This window comes from Propithecus coquereli, unplaced genomic scaffold, assembly GCF_000956105.1.
Source record: "Propithecus coquereli isolate 6110/MARCELLA unplaced genomic scaffold, Pcoq_1.0 Scaffold61, whole genome shotgun sequence".
Classification (NCBI taxonomy): Eukaryota; Metazoa; Chordata; class Mammalia; order Primates; family Indriidae; genus Propithecus; species Propithecus coquereli.
Window position 1 is genome coordinate 3,371,517 of NW_012152063.1, and position 19,490 is coordinate 3,391,006.

At 36.8% G+C, this 19,490-nt stretch overlaps 1 protein-coding gene across 7 annotated transcripts in view; it reads left to right on the forward strand.

Annotated features, from left to right (window-relative positions):
* The window catches only part of HDAC9 (histone deacetylase 9), an 805,060-nt gene that overhangs the window by 429,760 nt on the left and 355,810 nt on the right, over positions 1 to 19,490 (forward strand). For 2 of the 7 annotated variants that reach the window (XM_012659403.1, XM_012659409.1), the window contains exons 1-2: positions 8,922 to 9,206; positions 9,445 to 9,507. In XM_012659403.1, coding sequence (XP_012514857.1) covers positions 9,486 to 9,507 — 22 coding nt within the window. In that variant the 5' untranslated portion in view covers positions 8,922 to 9,206; positions 9,445 to 9,485. Of the gene's footprint in view, positions 1 to 8,921; positions 9,207 to 9,383; positions 9,508 to 19,490 lie in introns of those variants that run through there. The other 5 variants (XM_012659408.1, XM_012659404.1, XM_012659406.1 and 2 more) reach the window with 4 other exon arrangements.

Genomic DNA, 19,490 nt, shown 5'->3' on the forward strand with positions numbered 1-19,490 from the left:
GTAATAATGGCTACCATTTATTGAATGCCTGTTTGCCAGGCATGATATTATTCTGTCGTCTTCATAACAACCCTGCAAGATTTATTATTTTGAATCCGTGCTTATAAATTAATATCCAAAGATGATTTAAATAAATTTAGAGTTACAGAGTTTCTTATGAAACTGTCTAATAATCATCTTGAATATATTTCCTCTAAAATGGAAAATTACATTAAAGTAGTAGAGACTGTGTCATTCTTGTATATTTTTATCTTCAGGGCTTGCACCGTAGCTGTGAAATAGTTGATGTTCAATATATGAAATGACTGACTCTCATCACAAAAACAAACTTCCCTTGATTCTATCAAAAGATCATTAAATTTTACTTGTCCCTCCAATTACAGGGCTGTGTATGACCATATTGATTTCTCCTCCTGTGCTGGCTGCCTTGAGCTCTGCATAGAGGGTCTGATGTGCAACTGGCAAACACTCAGAAAAGCAGAACCCAGAACAAAGTGTTTCAGCAGGGACAGCCATGAACACATGCCCATCACCTTAAGTATACCATGCTGGTCTCATTTACAAGCTGGAGGATCCCTTTCTGGACAAACCTCCTCAGTCTTTTCATACCTTGAATATTAATAGCCCTGTGCTTTAAGTCTCTTGCCTAGTTTAATTATTTTCATTTTTAAAAATTGTTCTCTAATAATACTGGCTAATTTGAAATTGCACCAAAAAAGATACTTTATCCATTTATATTTTTAGCCATCTAATTGCTGCTTTGGAAGGATGATCTATTCTTATGGTTCTCAAACTTTATCGTGCATCAGAATCACTTGGAGAGCTTGTTAAAGTGCAGATTCCTTCCAGAGATTCTGATTTAGTAGTTCTGGGGTAGGGACCAATAAATTGGATTTCCAACAAATTCCTAGGTGACCCTGATCCTCTGTAATCCTCTAAAAATTGAACAAATCATGGAGCAACACATCCCATTTGAAGGGAAGAGTTGGGGAAGAAATTATTTTTCATTAAAGCAAGGCCAATGATTTTCAAGTTTTTTTGATCTTTTTTAGTTTCACATAAAACAGTCTTCCTGGAATTTCACTGCAAATGTGTTTTCTCAAACCCTTTACCTATTGTTGGGGCCAGGCAAGATTTCCCCATCTGAAGACCATTTGGTAACCAGTTATGCTCTTTTAGTAGGGAGGAATCACTTGTAAATTGGGTATCATGTATTCAATAAGAATGGTACTGCTCCTCTAAGACTGCGGTCCCCAACTCCTGGGCCGTGGACTGGTACCAGTCCGTGGCCTATTAGGAACTGGGTCACACAGTAGGAGGTAAGCAATGAGGAGGAAGCAGTTCCCCATCACTTGCATCACCACCTGAGCCCCGCCTCCTGTCAGATCAGCAGTGGCATTAGATTCTTATAGGAGCACGAACCCTACCGTAAACTGCACATGTAAGGGATCTAGGTTGCATGCTCTTTATGACAATCTAATGCCTGATGATCTAAAGTGGAGCTGAGGCAGTGATGCTCGTGCTGGGGAGCAGCTGCAAATACAGATTATCATTTGACTGCACAGAGACCATAATAAATCAATTGCTTACAGACTCATATCAAAACCCTATCAGTGAGTAGCAAGTGACAATTAAGCTGCTTCTGGTGGCAGGCTTTAAGTCAGAATCTGACACTTATTTTAGTCCACATATGGCCCACCCATTTTTTAATTTACCATTTCCATCTGCGCCTCTTTCCCGCACTGTACACTTGTCTCAATCACAGTTTTGGTAAACCTGCAAGCTAACCCTAGCAAAAATGAGTAAAAAACAAACATCACTGGAGAGCTTCTTTGCAAAGGGGGAAAGACCCAATGATGAGACAGTAGAAGACTCTAAGACTGCCAACAAAATGAAAGCTGCATTTAAAAGAAAATACCAAGAGTCCTACTTAAATTATAGGTTCATTGCAAAAGGCGATTCACGTTCTCCAAGCCTACTTTGTATAATATGTGGTGACCAGCTATCCAACGAAGCCATGAAACCTTCAAAACTACTTTGCTACATGGAGACCAAGCAACTTGCATTAAAAGATAAGCCTTTGGAGTTTTTCAAAAGAAAAAAACGTGAACATGAAGAACAGAAGCAATTATTGAAGGCCACCACTTCATCAAATGTGTCCGCACTGAGAGCATCATTCTTAGTGACTAACTGCATTTCTAAAGCTAAGGAGCCTTGTACTATTGGTGAAGAGTTGATCCTGCCTACTTCTAAGAACATTTGCTGTGAACTTCTAGGAGAAGCTACAGTTCAAAACGTGGCACATGTTCCTCTTTCGCCTGGCACCATGACTAGACGAATTGATGAAATAACAGAGGATATTGAGGCACAATCGTTCGAGAGGATTAATGAGTCACCATGGTACGCAATCCAGGTTGATGAGGCTACTGATATTGACAATAAGGCAAGAATGCTTGTTTTTGTGCACTGTTATTTTTCAGGAGGATGTGCATGAGAATATGTTACGTGCACTTCTGTTGTCAACCCACACCACACCACACCACACCAAGTCTTTGAATGATTACATGTCAGGAAAACCGAATTGGTCATTTCGTGTCAGTATATGCATGAATGGAGTGGCTGGATGGCTTTCTGGTTTCACTACTCGGGTCAAGGAAGTCGCTTCTGAATGTGAATCTACACACTGTGTCATCCATAACTAAACATCTGTTATCGCAGCTCTTGAGGAGATGGATGCCAGAGCACACATGTCGTCTCTTATACACAGAAGGGAGATGGCTTTCTAAAGCCATCACTGGCCAGAGTTTTCGAGTTACAAGAGCCTCTCCAGAGATTTCTTTTAGAAAAACAGTCACCACTGGCAGCACATTTCAGTGACACAGAATGGGTCATAAAATTTGCTTACTTGTGTGACATATTCAACCTGCTCAATGAACTCAATCAGGGGAGAAGAACAACTGTGTTCAAGTCATCAGATAAAGTGGCTGCATTGAAAGCCAAACTGGAATTATGGGGGTGATGAGTGAAAATTGGGATTTTGACATGCTTCAAACATTAGCAAAGATTTTGAAAGAGAGCTAACCAAGGCTTTGTTTCTCCCAGCTGGTGCATGATCACCTAGCTCAGCTTTCAAAAGAGTTTGAGCATTACTTCCCAACTACAACAGACCCCCGACCTGGGAAGGAATGGATCCTCGACCCATTTGTGAATAAGCCAGCTGAATCGACTTGGTCCCTGTTAGAAGAGGATCAACTGCTTAAGATCACAAATGACGGTGGCCTTAAAAATATGTTGGAGACAACTTCAAGTCTCCATATGTCTGGATTAAAGTTGAGGTGGAATATCCTGAGGTTGCCACAAAAGCACTGAAAAGCCTGCTTCCATTTCCAACATCCTATCTTTGTGAAACAAGGTTTTCTGCAGTGATAGCAACCAAAACGGGATCGTGGAGTAGACTGGACATAAGCAACACGCTTCGAGTGTCATTGTCTCCAATCATCCCCAGATGGGACCGTCTAGTTGCAGGAAAACAAGCTCAGGGCTCCCACTGATTTGTGTTAATATAATTATGGTGAGTTGTATTAAAATAATTATTTCATTATATATTACAACGTAATAATAATAGAAATAAAGTGCACAATAAAGGTAATGTGCTTGAGTCATCCCAAAACCATACGTCCCCCCCGCCCCCGACCGCCCCATCTGTGGAAAAATTGTCTTCCATGAAATCAGTCCTTGGTGCCAAAAACGTTGGGGACTGCTGCTCTAAGACATAGAAAATCCAGATAAATAAGCTACTTAGTTAAAAACAAAATTTAGTATACTGTACTTTCCCTCTCCTATTATGCAATAATAACATAAATATTTTTGTAAACATAAGCACCATTCCTTGGGGGTCATAGGGAACCAAGCCTATTGACTGTAAGCAAATGTGTATAATTTTATTGCTGTTATAATACTTTCAGACATGTGAGGTTAGGAGAAGACACAACATCAATAAATGAGTGAATGAGTGGAAGAACACCAGTTATTGGTGAATAATTTGTAGTATTCTACAATTGTAGAGCACAAATTTAGTATTTGAGGTAAACAGATTTTAAATCTTACTTCATCTAGAGTCCAGAATCATAGAATGTGTTACTGCATGGAAAGTCTCACTTGATTAAAGATGAACCGAGGATATACTATTGCGGTAGAATAAATTGGATCATGCTACCTTCCTTGCTTGTCTTCAGTGGAGTCTTCAGTCATCATCCAAGACTGATTTTAGTATAGCATCAATCATAATTTTGCAAGACACACTCCTGAACTCCACAATCCCGAGTGTTAAAATCCCAGAAGATTAAAATCCTGGAATTATCATTCTGGAAAAAATAATAAAAAATCCTGTAAAAGATATTTATGAGAGAAAAATATGAGAAAATACTTACTTCATAGGCCAGTTTACACAGTAAAATAGGCAATAATAGCATAAATATTTTTGCAAGCATAAACACTCAGCTATACTAATGACTGTCACGCCCATATCACAGTTATGAGTAGTCAAACTGTATTCATAAAGAAATAGGCCAAAGAGGTCAAACATATAAACATATAAACGCATATCAGTATGGTTGGTAATTGTGTGCACCCAGTTTTATAACTGTGGTCATCTTAAATTCCATGACGAACAACCTAAGTCTTTTGACATGATCAGTCAAAAACAGCGATGGGTCACCACCACATACACAGTCACCCAAAGAGTTGTGATCTCAAGAAATTTTATCTTTCACAAATGCAGATGTACAAAAAGCACATCTCTTCATTTATTGAGGAAGTTTTAACATTTTTACATATACACACAGTGCCTATAACGCAAAGTCAACGTTGTGATAATGCACTTTTCCTGGAGTCAAATTTCTGAAGTCCAAAGCAGCAGAAGAAAAGTCTGTCCCAGTTCTCAGAGAGACACCGATTTGCCTTCTGTATTTGTCCCCTGACCAACTGCGTGGTGCCTGCCAACATTGAGGGTAGATCTTCCTCACCTAGGTCCCTCAGACCCACACAATAATCTCCTCTGCAACACCCTCACAGACACACCCAAAATAATGCTTTACCAGGTTTCTAGGCATTCCTTCATTTATTCAAGTTGACATCTAAAATTAAGTCCACAAGTCCACCCTTTGTCAACTTGGCACCCATATGCATCTTCTCAAACCACGCTTAATTTCCAAATAAAGACAATAATAATCACCTAATGTGATGCAGCTAACATGATGCAACTGTCGTGCCCTACATATAACTCAAAACATGCTAATTCTTTCGCCTGAATTTGCCTTTCGAGATTTCAACATTCAGGATTTTAATCTTTCATGATTGCGATTTTGGGATTTTAGACATGAGAGATTTCGACATTCAGGATTGTGTCTTTTGGGATTATGATCCCAACCCATTTTAGAAAAGATCATTGTGTGCTAGAGGTTTGAGGTTATTTCTGGAAATATTTTGGTGTCATATAGGTTTTTTAATCCTTTTTTTGGTTTTACCTATATACCTGTATAAAAAGAATTGGAATTATCCTAACTTTTGAATAACATTTTGCATTAGAATTCGATTCCCACTTCCATTTTGTATTAAATTGGGAACCTGGGTGTTTGGTGTTTTTTGGTTTGTTTGTTTGTATTCTTTTTACTTTTTCTTTGATCTGTATGCATGTAAAGTATAATATTTAGATCAATTTCCGAAAATGCTTATTAAATTGAATTAGAATTTATTTTATGTGGAGATCTTCAAAACTACCCATCTACTCTAACCTGACATTTGTATTAGTTTGTTAGGGTTCTCCTATAACAATAGAAAATACATTTTTCTCCAAATTACTAATAGTAAAATTTGGTTTTGTAAACACCCCAAAAGAAGCCTAGCCACATTTCTTTACTAACATTATTCAGATGATGTGAGAAGAATTAATTCAACATTCTTAATATTTAAGGTCTTAGATAATCCATATACCTGATGGTTATTTTGATAATGCTTGTTTTTCTTCACAGAAACAAATGGAATCTATTTTATGATGTGTCTAATGTCTTTTCATTCTAAAATAATTTTTCATTACCAAGAGTTAAATGAAAGAGAACACTGCTAATGGAAAAAAAGTGCTACAAGAATGCAGGGATGAAATGTAAATAAACTTCACGTTAAATAACTTGATCAAAATGAAGAAGACACATTATTTATACCACTTTATGTGGAATGCCCTTTCCTGAAACCTCTGAGAAATAGGATAATTACTAACTCACTGTTCCAGAGTTTTATTATATTTTTTGTTTATTATTATAAAAGCTTGGAGACCCTTTTTATCAATTGTGGTTTGAGGGTATAATTTAAATTTAAAATAACAAAAGATGTGTAGGCATATAATGTCAATATTGTGATTTTTGTCATCTCTCACATGTTTATCATGATTCTTGTATATTCTGTTAAAAACCACTCGGAAACAATTAGACGATGCTTCCATTTTTAGTCAGTAGATCATATTAAATTTTATTCTGAGTATCTCAGATAATTATTGGCATCATTTTGGTAAGGAACAGCATGGTGGGTCTGGAGAACATGAATGCTAGACCTACTTGGTTAGTTATTAATTACTTTCGTTACGTTAAGCAAGTCTCTTTAAGGCCTGACTCCATTGGTGAGTACTTTTGTAATCTTTGTAACTTTTAGGAAGTCTCGTTAGTTTCCCTATGTGTAAAATGGAGAGCTAGTTTGGACTGGATGAGTGGATTTCAATAATTTTTTTTCTTAATGTAAAAGTCATTATTCTCATGTCACTATCCAAAATAAAAGTCATAACTAGCTAAGGAGATGGATAAGTAGCTTGATTATTTCATAATGTTTATGTATATCAAATCACCAAACTGTATACCTTAAGTATATACAATCTTGATTTTTCAAATATACCTCAATTTAAAAAAATGTTCTTTAAATAAATGTTTAGCGGAATAAAAAAAAATGTTGTTCAAAAGAAATCTTACTTCCCAAAATGTAAACAAGTAAAAGTAGAGCCTCCCTGGTTAGGGGGAGAAACTTTCCTGGAGGAAACTGAGGCAAGCCCCAGACAGCTCCCCTAGTGTCCTGAGGCAGAGTTTGAACCCCATTGTGGACAATCTTTAAATTTACTTCCAGGTCTAAAATGCAATAAGTGATTCCTACATAAACACTTCATCCTCAAGGAAAATTGTTAGATCTGTACTATTACTATGTCTTGAATTTTACACACAAATTTCCTAATCGAAAGCTCATTTGTAATATCAGATGCAATCAAATAGTTTTTCCACTGACAGGAACGTAAGACTTCGTTGTTTAGTTGAAATCAAATGCAATTTGGAATAACTACTTTTTAAAAAGTCTTTTAACTTACCTGTTCGCATATGATTTTTCAAGTAGGGTATTCAATAGAAATTAATCTATGAAAGAAGAGGAATTCAGCTGTGGGTTATCTGATAAATGATTTAACATGTTTCTAACTCTCTGGCAAGACTCTGTTGCCTTGTTCGCCTCCCCTGACCCCATACTCTGGGATTGACCAAGATCCCTCCTCCATCTGATAGTTCTGGGAACCTTGAAACATTCTGCTTTTCCCTTGTCTTTCCTTGTTGCTCCTGATGCCATAGGAATTATATTTTCCTTGCTGACATAGTTTAGAAAAAGTAGAAGAGCTTCCATAACCAGTGTGTACTTCGGAGTGACTAGATGCTAGCATCCCATTTTGGGATGCAGAATTTATTTTTTATGTGGAAATGATGTTATCCATGTACACCAGAGACTATTGAACTCCTGTACTATTTACTGTAGTTCATTTGCTTTGTAGGTGAATGCTTCACTGTGTCTGGAAATTTGTCAACTATTATAAATGCTATTTCTATAGAAAAGTGAGGAGGGCTTATTTCGGGCAACCAATGTATAGATGAATGCAAAACATTCATAGTTGGGTACTGACCGTGTTGATTTATTGATCAACAGGTGCACATATTCAGTAATTCTGTATCCGTAAGAAACCAGCACTGTTTTCTTTTCCTTTTGCAAGTAAATTGCATTTAGCCTGAGAGGCTGAAAGAGAGGGAAAATTTTCAGGTGTAAGCCATGGTTTTGTGTTTTTTCTTTTGTTTTGTTTTTGTAGATATAGTAGTAACTGGATGCAATAAAATTCATAGTGGTGCTAAGATACGATAGGGTTTGTGAAACGGACAATTGTCTTACACAAATAACAAGTCAAAAATCAAGCCTGTCCCTCATAAAAATTTTATCCTGGGGTGTGCTTGTTTTCCGAAACTGCCTCGACTAAATCTCTCGTTAGTCCTGAAACTAGAAGGCAGAAAAGCTTCTAGTGCTACAGCCAACTGCAGTGTAGCCTGAGAAACCGGCAACAAAAATAGCACACCAGGATTGCTGTGCGTGGGTGAGGCAGAAACCACATTATGAGCAAAAGCTTCCAGTATTATTTTAGAACCAATACAGAGCTCTGTACTTCTCTCCTCTCTCTTCCAAAAACACATACTACAAAAATAAAATGAAATAAAATATATGTGCATTTGCCCTCTTAGAATTACGATTCTTAATTTTTTTCTTGCCTTCCTTTCTTTAGAAGCGAATCGCCAGTGTGGAAACACAATGTGTAAAGCCAGCTTGGAGGGAGGAAAGAGTTAATTGCTTTTAAGGCCCTGCAATAGAGAATTATGGTTTGAAAGATAGAGGCTGGACAGCTGGGTTTGCTGGGGTATTTTTAAATGCATTAATGCAGGCTCCAATCACTCGGCCATGCTTGACCTATTTTTGGCTCAGGCCGACCATTGTTCTATTTCTGTGCCTGTGGGCCATGCTGTTGTTGATTCATATGCAAATGGATTATCACTAGCTTTAGCCAACTTGAGCTGAGAGAGACTGAGAAAGGGGGAAGAGAGACACACAAACAGATAGGAGAAGGGCACCGGCTGGAGCCGCTTGCAGGACTGAGGGTTTTTGCAAGGAAACCCTAGCAGCCTGAAGAACTCCAAGTCAGGTTTAATTGGTTTCTTTTTCTCGTGGGTAGAGTTAATATTTTTTTACTTATTCTGACAAAGAAATAACCCCGAAGCACATTCCTCTTTCCCACCTGCTTTTAGTTTCCGGGATAACCTAAACTCCAGGGAGCTATAGCATCCACTCTGTCCTTTCTGCTTTGCACACAGGTTGGTAACGTGGGAAAAGTGTCCAGGTCTTTTATAAAGTGTATGTCCATCTGAGCCGTAAGGAAATCATTGTCGAAGTTGATCCTCTGCTGCTTCTCCCTGGGGAGGAGGGAGGACCAGCGAGGGTAGCTCCTGGGGCCGGTGCACTGAGCAGTGATGAATCTTTCATGTAGCTGAAGTAAGAGTGATTGGAACATGCTGCAGACAATTTACGAGAGTGACTCCTGTTTTTCCTCAGATGGGGTGGCTGGACGAGAACAGCTCTTGGCTCAGCAAAGAATGCACAGTATGATCAACTCAGGTAAGATCCTCTTTCATAACAGAGACGTTTTATGTTTGAAAGGGGACTGGCTTGGGAAATGCAGCTAAGAAAAGCACCTCTCTTAAGGAATTGCTGCTTTTTCGTGTTGATGTTGCTATTTTCTTGGTGCGTCTGTAGGGTTTAACTTAGATCCCTTCCATTGCTGTTTCTGTGCATATTCAGAGACTGTTTAGGGACGGCTGCTTCTGAATGAAATTGCAAACTATTGCTTCTGATGAAAGATGAGACTGAGATAAGTAAAATGTAGTTGGGGGTGTTTTGCCTTACTATGCAACTAGAAAAAGGAGATCTGTACTGATTGTGAGCCTATTCAAATAGGACATTAAAAATCAGGTAAGTTCATATTGTGGCTTCAGTTAAAATTGCAGCCTCGGCTAGCCTGATGATTTTATATTTACAGTGTGCATACAGAAGCACATCTATTTATAGACCTACCTTCTGAAATGTGTTTGCCGCGGAGTTGTAAAGGTAGTTTTATTTTTTTTTCTGTAACGTGGCTGTTTCTCATCAGCCCAAAATGAAACTGTTTAGGATGAAATAAAATTATTATTAGCAGATGCTTATTTTAATTTTCTTCAAGAACATTTGAGAAGTCTAGCATTGTCGGGCAGATGCGATGGCATAACACACATATAAATGTGTTTTTGAAAGCAGGTGCAACATTTTAAAGGATAACAGTGACAGATTCCAATTTGTAGTTTCTCTGTGTATGTGCTCATACCCTCCAGGAGACGAGCTGATGGGAGATGGAGCTTGTCAGCTTTATCAATCTATATTTGTTAGAAGAGCATACTCTTTAGGCAATATCACTTGCTTATAATTATTGCTTTTCATATTTATTTCCTATAGCCAGTTCATAAAGCTTTGGAGACTCTTTGTTTCTATCCCCTTCTGAATTCTTCAACCTAAATTGGCTTAAAGTTCTCACATTGATCTTCTAAGTTCCCAAGTGGACTTAATCATAATTATAGATCACCGACTAGATATCCATGATAAGAATGCAACATAGATCAACGTTTACTTAGTAGAGCTAGGTGTGAAAGAAATATTCCACAGGTTGGCATGATGTCTGCTTTGGTGTTGATACACCTTCCCATCTGGGGATCTATGTTGAAGCTAGTTTTCTTAAAACCTCAGTTAGTTATGATGATTTTAAGATCCTTCTGTTGATCCAATCTTTTCACAGAATCAGAATCAAATATCAATTTTGTACAGTTTGGTGTTTATACACTGAAGTGACAGGAATTATATTAATGAGTAGTGTCTGCTTAATGAACACAAACATACTAGAATTTCGATACAGTTTTGTTGTGGCTGCAAAGCTGGCAAGGCCTTAGGGAGGGGTTAGCAGGTATGTCTTTAATGGAACTGGTCACCTGGCACTTTATTTATAAAATATGGATGAACTCTTTGAAAATAACTATTTTAGATATCTTTTCAGTACTGTGCTTCATGCTTTCAGTCTTTGCCTCTGTGTTACAAGTTTGATATTTCTTTCGTATGGTAGAAACATACATGCCTTCCAAGTAGCAACTGTCTGCGGAGCTGAGGCTGGCTACAGGTGTTTGCAAGCTTTGCTGTTTCTCCACCGCTTTGTTAATCGCATGCAACTTTACTCCCATTTCAGTTGAGATTGTCATTTTCCTGACACTTAATGATTTTTATAGAAAGCAACATGATTTTCAAAGAGGGAAGTGCTTCAGACTGTCCATGATACTGCCATAGCCACTTCTACAGGAAGCAACATTTAAGCTCTAGCTATTAAACGAAAGGTGATGTAGGTTGACATCAACTCCCAAACCTGTCTGGTATAAATAAGGAAACTCTTAAGTTCTATTTATTTTTTGAACTTGAAACATAAAAACAATTGCTTTCTTCCTACTATGTCATGTAATATTTGATTTTGTTTCGTATATTTTCTTAAATTTAATTCACCTAGTCTTTACCATGCATTTCCTGTGACGCACTGGTTCTCAAACTTGGGAGTCACCAGGAACATTTTACAAAATGGGATACCTGGATTCCACCCCCAGAATTTCTGATGTAATTGGTATGGGGACAGCATGGACTGTGGGGTTTTTAAAATCTCCCCAGCTAACTGAGGTCCGCTGCAGTGGGGCTAGGGAATGGATGTTGATGCTGTTAAACCATCATCAGTAGAGTTTGTCCTTTGAATTAACTGCTAAATTAGGGGGATGTTTGTCTTAATTTAGCTATAAATCTTCTTCATCTCCCTTCTGGACCAGTGGCCTGGATGTGATTCATAGGCTTAGAAGTGGACGGAGTCTTTGGATCTGAAAGGAGAAAAGATGCACGGCAACAGTGCAGAGTGGTGGAGAGAGAACCGTTCTAGGAGTCAAGAGCTTTGTGTTCTGGCATGAGGTCTGATGCTGGCCAACTGTGCGACTGGTTTTTTACTCATCTTCAAACTGAAGAAAAATAATGTCCTCCTGTTTACCTCTTAGCATTCTTGTGCGGTTTAAATGTAGCAACAACTTTAAAGTATATATACTCACTATTATTATTGCTATTTTTAGTGAATGAAACTGGGATCTTGGCTCTTCTAATGCTATGCTCTATCTTGCAGGACAAGCCAGTGAGTTAGATTGTAGGTCACATGGGGAAATTATTTTTTTGTTTTGATAATTAGTTTGCTTTAGTTATCTTATAAATCAGCTATTTCTTTGGTTACCTTGATCTGATGAATATTAAGTCCTTTCCTTATTGTGACTGTAGGTTAGGGTAGCTAGTGTGTGTGTGTGTGTGTGTGTGTGTGTGTGTGTGTGTGTGTGTTTTCTGTGAAATATCTTATTATGTAATAATCAAAGGAAAAGAAGTTACAGAGTTTGTGATTAAGCAGTGAAGTTCCAATGGAAGATTTCTTGAGATTTATTATTTAAAAAGCTTGGTTTTATTCTATAATTGCCATTGCTTTAGAGTTTCCATTTGTTGTTCTAGTTATATTGGGTTTTATACATTAATACAGATGATTTCTATTAAGAATGCTTTATATACTATTGGATTGCAAGTCTTTTATGTGGGTCTATATTCCTATGTTTTCCAGCCAGGCTATACATCTTAGGTAGAACTAGGTTCTATAATGTAGTCTACTAATGGTTTTTTAATTTAAAATTCTATAATATTAAATCTTGGAATTCAATGTGAGTGACACAATTTGCCAAGTACATCTCTACTTTTGTGGCTTGTGTGGGCCAGTATAAGTGATAAGTGTGGCAGAAACTGAAGCACGTACAAACACCAACTCAGGTCACTCGGCAGGAGCTGGCAGGATTAGGGGTGGTCTCCTCTTGCCAGGCATGTTGCTTAACACGCTGGACAGCAGAGCTGTTCAGACAATATTGGAACAGTTATTATGAAGGAATTTCCTAGAGTTTGTATAGCATTAATGTAAGATACATTTACAGTAAGGAAAATTCACATTTTCACCATGTATTCTTATTTTAGGGTATAAAAGAGAAAAACATTTAGATCAAAATCCTGTATTTCTTTTATATATGTCTTCATCCTTTCTGAATCCTTTTGTTCCTTGGTGTGTGGTGTTAAGAGGAAAGGAACATTTTAGATTCAGTAGTCACTTCTGTCTACTTGAAAAGCGGAATCTAATTATGAAAATGTAAGTCTGTGAAATGCTCCTGTCATGTCAAGAATCACTTCTGGTATTCCCCATAATTACTGTTTTCCCATTCTCTAACTCAGGTTATCTTCACTTACAAGGCTGTTATCAATTGAAATAGTTGATAGGTATCAATCAAAAACTAGTTATAAACAGGCCCATTGAGAATGGGGACAAGAATGAGTATTTTATATTTCTGAGCGTGACACAGGTGGCATAATTGCTGTTATGTCCATTAAGCAAGAAAATTCAGTAAAACCCCTTAGAAGACTGAAATAAACCCAAATTCAGAACTTAAAAATGTTTTAAATGGTGATTTGGATTTTTGGAAATGAGATATTTGGAAATGTACCACATAATTTCTCACCACTGATAGATAATGAAGTGAGCCCAAAATAATATAAGCCAGCAAACAAACACCCTCCATCTCTACCCCCAATATTTAACACTAACTAGATAAAGAAAATGATATAACCTAATGCAACATACTTCAGAAACAAATAGCCAAGAAAAAAATGTAAGCAACCGTTCTGCATTTTTCAAAAATGAAGAAATGTAATTTTACTGAAAAAAGAAAAAAAAAATTAATCTGCAGATTGAAAGAGCTCCCCATCTTTTAGGCAAATATGATGCACATGCTCAGCACGCAGTCATATCCTGACTGGGCTAGCAGATGATACATAATTCTCCAGGAGTTCAGGCAGGTAGAGCAGAGCCTATGGAGGCGATGGTGGGGAAGAAGAGACTATATGGGACTTAAGAAGGCTTACCAAACGTACACCACTCTCAGTGCCAGAAGATAATGGAGAAAAAAGCCTCTAAAGTTCTAAAAGAAGTTCAATCCAATGTGACGCTCAGCCAAGATTTTATTAAAATATAGAGAAAATAAGTAGACAAGGTAGAAATTCACAAACATGAAAGCAAATACTTGAAAATGAAACCCAAACAATGAAGCGATGAACTCAAAACAAAAACAAAACACTAAATTCAGAAGTAGAGAAAACACAGTAAACGTCATGAGGGAAGCATCGGATCCATTTGAACAACTATTGGACTATGGTTAGAGGACAGGAACCAAATATTATAAAGTAGGACAATGTAAAAGTATTAATAAAGCTAACCAACGTGAGGTGTTGAGGAGAGATGAGATGGAAGAATGTAAGAAAATGCTAATATTCTATCCCTTCTGAGTAGGGACAGACTCCCTGCTTCTTAAAATAGACACACAAAGTTTTTTTTAAAAAGATTCCAAACACTGATTTTTAAAAATAGTTTATTTAACCTTAGAGAGATCTTTTTGGAAATGGTATCTCTCATGGTGAGGAAGCATTTAGTGCATTTATAGTCCCTTTAACTGCAGTTTTAAATCTGCTAAATCCAGTAAAATTTAAATTTAGTTAAATTTAAATTCCCTTTTTAAAATAAAAATAACATCAGTGATATGTTCTTATTTTTATAAAAGTATTTTTTCATCTATCCATCTATCTCCCCAAAGAATTCACATAAAGATAGAAAGAAATCAGGAGAGATTTTGTGTTTGTGTTTGGTGAAGGGGAGAGGCTTTTGCGTTTATCATTGTACGTTTTTGCATTGTATGAATTCTTATAATAGGTATATATCTTCCAAAAAATGTTTCTTACACACCCACACCCAATGCTACTATGCCAAAATACTAACAGTGATTAATTGTAAGTAATAGGTATATATTAGTTGGGTTGTTTTCTGTGGCAAGTAAAAGAAAACTGGTCAAAATGACAAAGAACTAGGAAATTTGTCATTTGGTAAAATAGCTGGGTGGTCAGGCAGTACCAGGTGCTTGATAATGTCAACAGCGTTCAGGTCCTTCATACAGCTCCACTCTGCTGGCCTCAGCCTTAGTTGATGTGATCATAGGGTTGGTTCCTACAGTGGTCACAAGTTGATGGTAACAGTTTCAGGCATCATGCCTATGTTATGCATGAAAAATTCCAAAGACAAAGAAGGGAAACTTTGCTTTCTTGGGGTCTCTTCTTAAGGAAAGAAATCTTACCCAGAACTTCCACAGTAAATCATCCTTTATGACTCATTGGCCAGAATAGCATCACCTGCCCACTCTTAACCAGTTGTTGAGAAGAGTGGGGTGGAGGGGGGATGGGACATGGCTGAGCCAGGGAGTGTGATACTTGAACCTAATCAAGTTTCTATTGGGAAGAGGAAAGGGACAGGAGGAATAGATGTTTGCTAGGCACCAGCAGTATTTGCTACAGTGTATATATTGGTGACTGGAATTTTTTCTTTGCAACTTTCTTTGTTTTAGTTTCTAGAAATACAGATACTAAAGTAAAGTAAATGTGCTATGTCTTTAATTTCCCTTTCAATTGAATGGTGGGTATTATTTCATTTTCATGAAGATAATACATCTATTTAAGTACTGAAATAATTTTTTACTAGTATTGAATAGATTGCCTTTCTTAGTACTGTCTGTTGTTAGATGTAGCCCCCTAAAAAGAGATTGAATTAATTATGGAAGAAACTAGATCTCTCTAGGTTGTAAATCATTTATTTGAAGGGAGGAAAGTCAACATTGTAGCCTCATGCATTATAAGAATTTATTACAGACTTGAATAGAATATTCCTTTAATGTTGGCTTTGAGGGATACAGAAAAATTTAAGAGAAATTTAATAGTGTGTGAATTGTTTTCAATATATGAGAGGAGAATTATCTCTAAAATACTCAGAATGCAATGTCTTTACTAGTAGGTCATCATAATTATTGCATTTTAAGAATAATGAACAGTTTTTACAATATGGAATAACTATATTTTAACATTTTTTTCTGAATTGGAATACTTTGAAAAAAATTTAATTGAAATAAAATCCCACAAAAAAAATGACTTTAAAAAACATGCTTTTGGCCGGGCGCGGTGGCTCAGGCCTGTAATCCTAGCTCTCTGGGAGGCCGAGGCGGGCGGATTGTTTGAGCTCAGGAGTTCAAAACCAGCCTGAGCAAGAGCGAGACCCCGTCTCTACTAAAAATAGAAAGAAATTAATTGGACAACTAAAAATATATAGAAAAAACTAGCCGGACATGGTGGCACATGCCTGTAGTCCCAGCTACTTGGGAGGCTGAGGCAGGAGGATCGCTTGAGCCCAGGAGTTTGAGGTTGCTGTGAGCTAGGCTGACACCATGGCACTCACTCTAGCCCGGGCAACACAGTGAGACTCTGTCTCAAAAAAAAAAAAAAAAAAAACATGCTTTCAAGATGAAATTTAAAAATATGTTGGCACGTGCTCCAAATCAATGTGGCCAAGCCATGGTCTGTCCTTGAAGGGAAGCTAAAGGGCCAGTGGTTAGCTTGGGATGTGTGGTGTCCTTCCTTTTGGCAATTTTCTTCTTTTTTCTTCCCAGGATGTTGGCAATAAGGACGCAGAAGGAAGAGAAAATACCTTGTGTTCCCAGTTCCATTCTTTTTCAACTAAGTCAGTTGCACAAAACAAATTTAATTTATACAACATTTTTATAACACTAAACGACCTACACTTTTAAGTGTTACCAGAGAACATAATGTTTAGGGTTACTCTAAGTTGCTGTGATTCATGAATACAAAACTAAGTAATTCTTATATTTTTATAAGAATATTTCTTCCATTCATTATCATACTGTTAACTTTCCCATAGGAAAATAAGTGATGGGCTTTTTTATGCATGGTGTTTTTTTAAATACCCAATAATTAAACCCAATGAAAACCACTTTTAAGGAAGAAAGAAATTTACCAAACCACAGAATGTAACTAGTCATTTACTTATGATTAAACTCTTTGCATGCTGATAAGGGTGGAAATACCCACAACTTTATTTTCCTGCTTCTCCTCGTGGTTCACCACTTGTATTATCAACTTTTAAATTCATAATTTATGTTCATTACTGACCTATTTGCAGCCACGTGGATGTTATTTTCAGTTTGCTTGAGGTACATTTTGGTGAGTGTCTAAGGTATGACATTTCCAAACTAGGTTCAAATGTGAGAATGTCATGAAGTAGTTTCAAAATTTGAAACTTGAAATTAAAAACAAAACAAATCAACAAACCCCAGAAAATAAACTGCAAGAAAATTTCACTGAATTTTCATTAAATGACATCATAGTTTAGAAGTTCTTGCTTTAGTACAAACATAGTTACCCAGAAAGTTTTCAGAGAATCTCATGTAGGGCTAACTAGAAAAAGCCCTTGGTGAGTTGAGCACTGTTTTAATTTTATTCTTGATATTGCTTTTGAAGTCCGCTTATAATTAAAATTTAAGTTTGTATTTTGAATCCATGATTTTTATATTAGTAACTATTCATCTTAGATTAGAAAGAAAAGTGTCACCACTGGTTATTCCTTTCATGCTTTTTATGCCATATTCCACTCTGATCTTCTAGTAGTTTAGCTCCTATTTAGGAGGTCAGTAACTGGAAGTATAGTTTTTCAAAACTTTTTATCAGTCATTCTTATTAATATTGATATAATAGGTAATGTTTCAAGAGTTTCTCTATACCAGGCTTTGCTTTACCATTTAATCCTCAACACAATTTAATGAAGTATGCAGTAGATGCGATAATTTCATATTTTACTGTTGAGGAAACAGGTTCAGAGAGATAAGGAACTTACCAATGATTACTATAGGTAGGAAATGGCAGGGTCAGGTTTAAACTCCTGCCTCTTTTTCTCAGAGAGACAAATATTTAGCATGAGATAATTTTATTCATATCTGTTTGGTACTAAAAATGTGGAATCATCTATCTTTATAAACAAACATCTAGGCAGACTTCTTAATCTTAGAAAGTTTAAGGAACAAATAGGCAACTATGTTGATAGTCTTGCTGGAAGATGCTCACTTAACATTCTCAGTGCTTGATAATTAAATTGGAGGAAGTTAACACTATTCAGGGCTGAGAGGATCTTAAGGAAACTTCCAAAGTTCTATGAGAGTGGTCTTTGCCCTGGAGCAGATACTCTGGACAGAACTAGCATTCCCAGTGCATTCCGCATCTGTTTGCCAAAGTTCACATGACACAGATCATTAAGAGTAAAGTTAGCCCCACTTCAAAAAAACAAATTATTACTAAGTATTTTTTCAGGGGAAAGTATATATATATTTTTTTGCAATGTTAGCACTGTGGGGTACATTTCTTTTGACAAAATGTGTGAATTATGCCCACCTTGATTTTTACCTAGAAATGTGGAGTTAATAAAGTCTGTATCTCCACTCAAATCCTTATTTCAATGTGCAAGGTGAAATTCTTGAGCCAAAATAAATATCTAGCTAACAAAATTCAGTAGAATCTGAATTATGTAGGTTCAATTTGGGTCCAATTTGGACATTTTGGGTGAGAACTGGATGGCAGTGTTTATATGTACTATCGTGATATTACATTTTACTTTACCTTCAGTTAAATTTTATTTTAATAAAATAAATTGGATGAATATGCTATGTTCTGTAGGTGGCTTAAGCATAAAATTCACGAATTAGGTACTAGTCCAATTATGCAAGAGCAACTCCTTGGTTTCTATCAACTAATTTTTATAATCTTATTTGCTATATGAATCTTCAGCCCTCTTTAGGAATCAATACATTGTATAAGCATTATTGATTATAATACTAATGATCAACATTATTTATTGCCTTCCTAGGGAAAAGAAGCTTTTAGAACATCATTAAGTGCATTAAAACCTGCAGATGCCCACATGTCTGCTTCTCTTTAGCAGGCTGACTCCTTTGGGTCAGTTATTCTTAGCCCCGGTATTTCTATCTTATGGCATCGCAGGTCTAAGATTAGCTTGTTAGGCGTTATCATGCCATCTGAGTTACCTCCTAATATAACTCTACACTGGAATGATTATTTATAGAAAGAGCATTCTGTCATTTTTAGGTTATTTCTAGTAGTTTAAATAAAGAAGAATAACATTCAAGTGAAACCACAGATTCCTTCCTGCTGCCAAAACAACATGATAACTGCTTAAGGGGCAATAATGTTGTTTCAATATGTGCTTAGGGTGATTGCAGAATTCTTTTTATCTCTGCCACCTTGAGAGAAAGAAGTGGCCTTTGGGTAGTGATGTATAAAGCTTGTGGAAAGCGAAAGAGGTGGCCTTCATGGTTTCTGTCTCAGAGCATACAAGACTCTGGTTGATGATGACAACAAGAGACACACAAGGTTTATTTTTAGAAACAGACATTGCTAAGCGCTCTATGTGGTGTTAATATAGCACATAAACAGGGCTCCTTGGGGCTGTCGACCCTTCCAGTAAATGCAGCATTTCACACACACTGTTCTCGTTTTCACTTTGCAAGAACGATTCTATTATT